The sequence below is a fragment of the Aedes albopictus genome, chromosome 1 (genome assembly GCF_035046485.1).
Source record: "Aedes albopictus strain Foshan chromosome 1, AalbF5, whole genome shotgun sequence".
Lineage (NCBI taxonomy): Eukaryota > Metazoa > Arthropoda > Insecta > Diptera > Culicidae > Aedes > Aedes albopictus.
In genome coordinates, this window is record NC_085136.1 from 74,231,615 (window position 1) to 74,240,878 (window position 9,264).

At 43.9% G+C, this 9,264-nt stretch overlaps 1 protein-coding gene across 2 annotated transcripts; it reads right to left on the minus strand.

Annotated features, from left to right (window-relative positions):
- Nucleotides 1-571: 571 nt before the first annotated feature.
- On the minus strand, nucleotides 572-5,379 carry LOC115256855 (uncharacterized). 2 transcript variants are annotated; one of them, XM_029855902.2, is made up of 12 exons: nucleotides 4,446-5,379; nucleotides 4,028-4,261; nucleotides 3,895-3,965; nucleotides 3,755-3,843; nucleotides 3,450-3,700; nucleotides 3,031-3,384; nucleotides 2,127-2,714; nucleotides 1,719-1,928; nucleotides 1,568-1,656; nucleotides 1,425-1,513; nucleotides 1,131-1,366; nucleotides 572-1,073 (listed from the first exon to the last, which is right to left on the minus strand). In XM_029855902.2, the coding sequence occupies exons 1-12, from the start codon at nucleotides 5,107-5,109 to the stop codon at nucleotides 700-702; spliced, it is 3,249 nt and encodes a 1,082-aa protein (XP_029711762.2). In that variant the 5' UTR covers nucleotides 5,110-5,379; the 3' UTR covers nucleotides 572-699. The 2 variants fall into 2 exon arrangements, with proteins under 2 accessions (XP_029711762.2, XP_029711763.2); XM_029855903.2 differs by having other exon boundaries at nucleotides 1,134-1,366; nucleotides 4,446-5,378.
- Between the last annotated feature and the right edge of the window lie 3,885 nt (nucleotides 5,380-9,264).

The window sequence follows — 9,264 nt, forward strand, 5'->3', positions numbered from 1 at the left end:
GATGTTACGCTAGGCGCATACGCGAATCCACCCCTGATGAGAGAGACAACAAAAACATAATGTACCTTTGACAGTTGAGCGATGAGATCTTTCTAGAATAAAACACGTTGTAGTTGTACGCGGTCGCACGTTTTTATTTCACTCCGGATTTTCCCGTTTTCCCCTAGTTTGGTTCCGTCGGTCGATTGTCCGCCCGCACAAATCTCGGGAAAAGGAATTTAAAATTTTATATTGTGGCGAAGCTACAAGTATGATTTGGAACCGACGGTTACAATCCCCCGTACCTCTAACACTTTAAGCTTACCAGAATTTACAATAACGTTAATAACAATAGTTATTTATGTGACGAGTTGCAAAAAGTTGATTTTTTCAGCACGAGTCGTACATTTATCCAACGAGGCTTGCCGAGTTGGATAAATACGAAGAGTGCTGAAAAAATCGAGTTTTGCAACGAGCTTCATACAAAATTTTATGCAATGATTTTTTCATAATGTAACTCATTTGAGTTGCATAATGGTCATAATGCAACTCAAATGAGTTGCATTATGAACATTATGTAACTATTCCCCATTATGCAACTCATTTCAGTTGCATTATGAACCGGTACGGAAAAGTTGGTCATTATGATACTAAAATGAGTAGTATAAAATGGAAATAATGACACTGAATTGCATAAAAGTATTTAACAATTGTTCAATGTCAAACACAACTAACTTTAAATAACCTGGTGGCAACCAGTGGTCTAGCTTTTCCGCATTGGAAGCTCCTCTTCCATACGATCTGCTCGATCCAATCCAGATAGTGATCAATACGATGAACAATTCCAATTCTGGGGGCTGGACTGATATGAGGGTTTTCAAACTCAGTGCTCCCTATACCGATCACCGTGAAGCGACAGGTTCGACTATCTACCATCTGCACAATACTTCCGTTGAATTTGTCGGTTTCCAAGCTTGGGTTGATCACACACGTCTGGCCGGGGTTCAAGCGATGTGATTCTTGGATCAACTTGTCGCATTCGTCCTTCTTACCGATGTAGTAATATGTTGAGTGTGGCCAACGCCTTACGTTCTCTAGAGTTGAGATAGAACAGATTATGAGAGTGTGAAAATCAATGACAATAAACTCACTACTCAAATCGCTGAAAAGCGTTGTTTGTAACATGGCATCCTTGAGGTTCTCCGACAAACTGCTTCCTAAACAGGCCGGAACCAGTTGACTGGATAGTGCAACGGCAGTGGATAGCCTCAGAACACCGACATCATGTTGAAAGTTGGTGGAATTATAGTCGGCATGGCACATCATGTCCGAAATGTTGACCATGCCATGATAGCTAATCTTGGCTGTTTTGAGACGACGGTGGTGCCTGAATAAAACTCACATGGATTCAGAGGGATGAATTCGGATCGTAGTGTTCAGCTTACCGTATGCATTGACACGAAGCCAATATGTAATTTTCTGTCACAAGTACACCAAGGCAAATGATGTTCAAGAGGTCGTCATGGAGCGAGACCTGTCAAGAGAGGAAATCAATTGCTGCAAATTTAGACATAACCGCATTACTCACCACATGTGGTGGATATCCTAGCGAAGGGCCCCACGAATTTTCACAAACTCCGTTGCTTTTCTGAGTCAGGCTGCCGAAACGCTCGCATTCTGAATTTCAATAAGTAAATTAGTCTTGCAAATCAACTCATATTCCTGTTAACCGGCGCTACCTCTTTGACTGATTCTTCTAGATTTTTTGCTTGACATGATTCCTTCAATCCACGTGATATACGGCTGAAGACTAGTCAAAATGGTGTATCTTTCTGCGCCGTTTCCTTCCATCTCGGATGACACGATTCCCGCCAAAGCCCATGACCCTAGCAAATTGTCGAGGCTTTTGTGATACAGTCCCGATCCGCGGTCAGCGACGCTCTGTCTTTCTACCTCGAACACAAATAAAAACAATAATAGTTCAACTCAAGAATTAATAGTCCTGTTCAACGACGCAGGTTCAACTTGCTCTAAGTGGGTGCATCCTGCTCTGACCCATTTGTCAACGAACGGGTAAGAACGAGAAGCAGTAACTTCGAGCAAGTTCAGCCTATGTCGTTGAACAGGACTAATATAAACAATCTCACCATAAGGATAGTCGGAACAATACTGGTTTGAAGAGAGCTGCAGTCCGCCTTCGAAGCACTCCTGGCGATCAAGGAAGTAAACGTTAGATGACTTCAAATCATTGCTTGATTTCCCCGTTTCAATTGTTTGCCAGCCAGTGATGTAGGCAGGTTGTCCTTCCAAGTTCCAAAACTCCGAATCGTTGCTCGGCACAGTGCAGATGTACGTCACAAACGGTGTATTCTTGATCGGCCAGCTGGTCACCAGTACCGCTACGTTGTGACCCGAAGTGTCCGGGTGAATATGAACTTCTCTGACGTATCGCATTTGCACGTTTACGCTACGTTGATCCAAGCGATTCAGTCCGAAGTGCAGTTCAAAAGAGTCCTCTGGCAAAGGTCTTCCGGTGGTGTGATTCAGTACGCACTGTGCCGTTGTCAAAACGTGCTTCTTGCTGATAAGGGTTCCGCTGCAAATTAGTTCGAACACGCTGGTATTCGGATTCCGGTGGAAAATTGCCGTACTCCATGGCCACTCCTCAACTCCTCTATCATGGTGGTAGATTCCGCATTTGTCATCTACCCCCAGCAGAGGAAGTTCTGCATCCACTAAAAGCATAAGCAGAGTCGATTAAGGTGATTATTTAACTGTGGCTGGAGTAGAAAATCATAACAAGCTGTGATGCAACTCCAGTTGTCAGTTCTTAGGATTTTATATATGTATATAAAGTGGCTGTAGGTGAAATGGAACGTAGAATCAAAACAAAACAGCAAATCAGGTAACCATCAGTGTTTTGCCTTGCATTTCGGCAACATTGGTTGACACGTAACATTGGTTCATGACATGGTTTCGAGTCGATCCCGTGTTCTGAATCTTCAGAAATCGTGTGAGCTCCGACGAGTAACATGATAACGCGTCACTTACCTTGGGATTGTCCATTCCAGATGCTCTGCTCAATCCAGTCCAAATGGTAAGCAATTCGAGCATAAATTTCCATCCAATACTGTTTGGGATATTCATTGCTTCCTTCATTATGAACCTTCAGGCCAACGACAGTGGATATACACGATTGCCTGTTGGACGTCTGTAGCACTGCACCGGATGATTTACTCATCGTCAATTCAGGATAGGCATTGTACATCAATTGATCTGTATTGTTGACACATAGTTCCTCGATGAGGCCAGACCTGTTGAACCACTCGGGTCTACGCAGTGATTTGCATTTTTCATATAGGGATATTCTATTCTCGTCCGACTCGACCAGGGTCATGTGATTATCTACAAGTGCGCAATAATTATCAAAGGAAGTTGTTTGATATTCTTAAAAATAACTCCCACATTACCAATCGTTTCAGTGACGAAAGCCGTTTGGACGAGGATGTCGTATAGATTTTCCGTCCAGTTGTTGGCCAAGCAAGCTGGAATCAGGGTATTGCTGAACAATACCGATGCATTCAATTTAAGAATGGCCATATCGTAGCGTTGGCTTCGGTCGGTATGCTTCGGATGACATGCCATTTCCGAAACGGCCACTTCTCCGTATGTTTCGATTCGCAATTTTGCTTGCAAGTATCGTGCATCTGATTTAAAACTACTACTTCAAACAAATTAAATTTGTAAAGCAGAACATTGAATATCTCAACCTCACCGAACGCAATTGCAAGTGGTAATGACATGGGACTCATCTACCAGGACACCATTGCACATAAGCATGCCTCTCGAATCAATTACCATCACCTAAGGAAAATCGAAATATAGAGAATGACAATACAGTAGTGAAAAACTTACGTTGTGCCTATATCTGTTGAAACAATCACCGTTGCGTCGTTTTCTCGTCAGTCTTTGGAATCGTTCGCACTCTGAAATGGAATGGAGAAGCAAGCAATCTTCCACGTCATGTGTAACTCCCTGAAGTGAATACCTAGCTCACTAATTCGTTTCTGCCTCTTGTCCTGTCGAGGTTCATTCGCGGCAAAAATTTCCTTAATCCATGTTAAGTACCATTCAACGTTAGCGAACACGATGTACTTGGAGGCATCAATTGATTGCATCAATTCGTTGAACTTTCCAAAGGAAATAATTCCCCTGAGCTGCCAACGATCGCCATCACTGATGTACATGCCGCCGCCACTGTCTCCCTGTCCAGGACTGCTTCCTAATTCGAAACATTACTCAATTCAACAGGGTCAAATATTTGATAAGGAAAGAACTCAAGAAATAACATCTGTTTGACACTAATGAAAATTTGATGGAGGCAAACAAGATGTTTGAGCATTTCGATAATCATTTGACCCTGTTTACTGGGCTGAGATATTAAGTATCTAGGGCTTTTGTACTACCTGTGTTATTTCCAGCACAGAAGACTTTTTCGTTCAAGCTTTTACCATACAGATTCGGGTCGTCCTTCAGACACGTCACATAACTAACCACGGACAGTGATGTCGTCCGAAGCACATCTGAAATGGTCCCGTTCTCCGTCATTCCCCACCCTGTGACCCATCCGGATTTACCTTCCAACTCGCGCAAATCACGGTGCACTTTCTGGTCCAGACAAATCGGGATCACTGTGTCGGAGTACTCCACTGGCAATCGCATCACCAGCACAGCGATGTCATTCTTATTTGGCTCATATTCCGGGTGCACATGTATTTTACTAACGTCGCGAATCACAACGTTATCTGTCCACTTCGACAGATTATGCTGACCAAAATGAAGCTCAATCTCATACAAAACATGTGACCGTTTTCGTTTGACGCAATGAGCTGCTGTTAGGGTGTGCTTTTCGTTGACCAAAGTGCCCCCACAGCCATACTTGAACCGATCGGTACTCTTCAATCGATTGAACACTGCCACATGCCATGGCCACTGACCCTCTTCCACTTGCCAACCATCTTTGATCAGTGGAACCAATCCGTGTTGTCTGATTCCACATTGGTAGGATGCTTCGGAAAACTGAATCGAACACAGAAAACATAAAACTAGGAAGCACACAAACTGATTCATCTCTCTTGACTCGATCAGATCTTCGTCAAAACCAGAACGCGACTAACGTTCTACACGCAGCTGATCTTTCCGCAGAATCCACAACGTAGCAGATTATTGTCGGTTTTCCCCCTTATCGAACGTGACGATTTGAATCCATCGCGGGTGAAACCATCGCCAGAGTCGTTTCTCCGATCTCACTAACACAAACAGCAGCAGAGGTGATGCTGGATTTGTTGCGATGATTCAGAAATGCCGACTGGAAGTTGGCATCAGCGCGTTTTGTTACACTCAAAAAAAATTACACGTCCGAGTAATGTGTTTTACATATAGATTTGCGCAAATTGTAAAACCCACGAATGCCACGTGTGGCACATATAGAATCGCTAACATAATTTTTGCTTTGATCAATGGACAATCCACATGATTCTAATATGTAACTCACACAAAATATGAATTAAATACATATGCATTGCAACTTGTATACACATAAATGTCATATTATGCTGAACATAAATTACGTGTTATGAAGCATACGAATTTTATGTTATGCCGCTCATGTACTCCTCCAGGCAATAATTACACTTAGTTACTTATTTCACGCAAGCTATTAATTAACACTCAAAAATTGTAATTGTTATAAGAATTTGTTTATTAGTTCATACATTTTAAGCATTACTCACTTGGATACTTGAAATCGCTTTGTTGAATCTCCGCCGAATGAAGCATCCCACTAGACCCGGTTTTAGGCCAATCACTTCGAGTACCCCGAACAATGAATGCGGTTAGGTCCATCTAAACCGTAATAAGTCATCTTATGCGCATCCTGCCCCGCGGAGCCACTGACCTCTCCTAGGTTCTCTACTGAAGAATTTTCGCCTGTCGTTCTTCCGGCGACGTGACCAGTTTGGTTAGGCACAAAAATCCTTTGCTGTTAGACGCCATTTCACCTCGTGGGTTGCCAACATCAATATTGCATCACGGATTCTACACGCAATGCCTGTAAAAACGATAATTTGGATGCAAATTAATCGAATTGGTTCTGTATAAATTGAAGCTTTCAATTTAATTTTGTAGGAATGTTTTTTACTTACGAGGATGAGCTGCAACTCAGCTGAATTCTCCACCAGTTGATTGGCCATTATGAAAAACCGTTGAAGTTTGACGGTTTTTTCATGGCTCATGTGTCACCATTTATGATATGCATTTGGGAAAAACAGTAGCGCAAATTCGATTGATAAATTACTTCATTTTCAATCATATTACATATGAGATTTGAATGTCTTGGCTGATGGATTCAGTTAAAGGTAGTGCTACTTGAACTCCAAGTGCAACACAAATTATCTTGAAGTGAGTTACATTTGATTCAGTGATGTAAGCTTTGCTGCGAGATCCATGTTATGAATCAGATTATTCTAACGTGTAAAATACACACAATCCATTGAAAAACAACATCAGACTAACGTGGACGCTTTTGACTCAGCTCACAAGCCAAAACACATTAATCGATCGTGTCGATTTTTTTCAGTGTATTAAAGCAACATACCGTGGGGAGCGACACAAGTTTTTCCAAGCCGAAAACACCCGGAAAAAGTCGACAAACCCCGTAGAACTTTTGCGGGTTTTAGCGACTTTTTGGGCATTTTTCAGCTTTTTTTGAGGTTTTTTTGGCTTGGTGAAACTAGTGTCGCTTCCCCTGCAACAATACAATTGGACTGTTGTCCAAGTTGTAAAATACTTGAATATGAGCCATTTTACGAACCGACAACAATGTTGGTGATAATAATTATTTTCACGTGGTAGTGACACTACCTCTTGTCAAATACTGCGAATATTTTGTGAAGTTTTTCTTTCGTCGTGCAATTTGCGCGCCGGACAGTGACGCGCAGCTTCATTTAAGTTGCGCGCAGCCAATCAGAATCAAAGAACCAAACGCCTCCGTTGCGCGCCAAAGCTTGTCTGCGACCAAAACATACATCGACGCGTCGCGACGCTCGCCCATGAGCCTCTGCACGAATCTGGCGTAGTGCTCACTCCCACAGAAAATTTGAAAACAGTTCGCACAGTAAAAGTCAAATGTGACTGTGCGCGGTGTTTTCAAATTTTCTGTGGGAGTGAGCAGGACAGGGCAAATTCGTACAGAGGCTCGATGAGGCGCCATATTCATTTTTAAAATCAGCCCGTGAAATGGACTATTGAGTTTTTCATCGAAGAGTAAGATTCAATAAACCACGATCAGATGATTAACAGGAAATACCTATTTCTTCAATTACTTGCGCTCTGAAACAGCGTCTAATATCACCACGTCTCAGCCAATTCTTCCTTCCTAGATGGTTCCCGACTACTATGATTGTTTGTTCTCGTTGTCCAACAAGGGCAGCGTTAAGCAGATTCACAACAGCGTACCAGAGTCTAATTTGAATGATGCCGAGCTGAGAGAGAGGAGACAGCTTCTGGTTTTCATCCAAAACATGTCGTGCGACATATCAAACTTCATGATTTCAAATGACTGAGACAGAAACGATACCCTGAAGTCTATATCAACTAATATGGCCAACCCGGAACATCTAGCATAGGTTTCACGGGGGTGACATCGGGGACATTTCTGGTTTGCAGTTAAAACATGCCGTGCGACGTATCAAACTTCATGATTTGAAGAGAATGGAGCAGAAAAAAATGACTGAAGTATGTAGCAACTGGTATGGCCGCTCCGGAACACCTGAACAGGTTCCGCGGGGGCCTCTCAAACACAATAACACACGAAATAATCCCTTTTAGTCATTTGGCAAAACAGACCCCTCCCACATCCCCTGACCACAGTACAATCCGAAATATCTCCGGAATGGTTCCGGATATTACATGACCACTTGAGTGTAATAAACTTGCACCAATTTATGATCAATCAAGAGCGACTTCAAAAAAATCGGATGAAAATTTTCGAAATGCCAGCATTTTGAAAATGAGTTGTCGGGGGTCGGGATGTGAAGGTTAATAATTGGTGCTTTCGGATGAAGGCGTACATGCAGCAGTTGGAGGTGCTCCACTGCGTCGAAAGGGCTGCCGAGGAGGAGGACTTCTGGAACGTTCCCGAAAATGAAACGGCAGAACATTTAGAGGTAATCATGCCATCTACCAGAGCTGCGGCAACACACGCGAGCTGGGAACTGCTTCCATCGTGATGGACGATATGCAGAGGCGCGTGATCGGTTGGTGGCCGATCGACGAAAGAATGTGTAGGTTGGGGTTCAAGGGCCGATTCTTCAACTTCAGCATAATAAATGTGTACGGCCCACACTCCGGAAGCACTGATGATGACAAGGACGCATTTTACCGCTGCCCAAGCCACGACGTCATTAATGTGTCGAAGACAAAGTACATTATGGCAAAGGGCTCCAGGGAGGAATCACCGCGCCCGCCGCCCCGAATTTATATCGACGGTGATGAAATCGAGGCGGTTGAAGAATTCGTGTGCTTGGGCTCACTGGTGACCGCCGACAACGACATCAGCAGAGAAATTCAGAGGCGCATTGTGGCAGGAAATCGTGCTTACTTTGGACTCCGCAAAACTCTACGATCGAATAATGTTCGCCGTAACACGAAGTTAACTATCTGCAAAACACTGATTAGACCGGTCGTCCTCTATGGGCACGAAACATGGACTCTACGTGCAGAGGATCAACGCGCCCTTGGAGTTTTCGAACGGAAGGTGTTGCGTACCATCTACGGCGGAGTGCAGATGGAAGACGGGACTTGGAGAAGGCGAATGAACCACGAGCTGCATCAGCTGCTAAGAGAACCATCCATCGTCCATACCGCGAAAATCGGGAGGCAACGGTGGGCGGGTCACGTCATCAGGATGTCGGATAGCAACCCGACTAAAATGGTTCTCGAGAGTCATCCGACCGGAACAAGAAGACGTGGAGCGCAGCGAGCTAGGTGGGTCGACCAAGTGGAGGACGATCTGCGGACCCTACGCAGAGTGCGGAACTGGAGACAAACAGCCATGGACCGAGTGGAATGGAGGCGGCTACTATGTACAGCAGAGGCCACCCCGGCCTTAGCCTGACCGGTAAGGTAAGTAAGTAAGCATTTTGGCGAAGATTCCGGTAGTGTATGTTGATATCCAGCATGCTGAGGAGCTGCGGACAATCAATATTGCCTTATAAAAGATCCCCT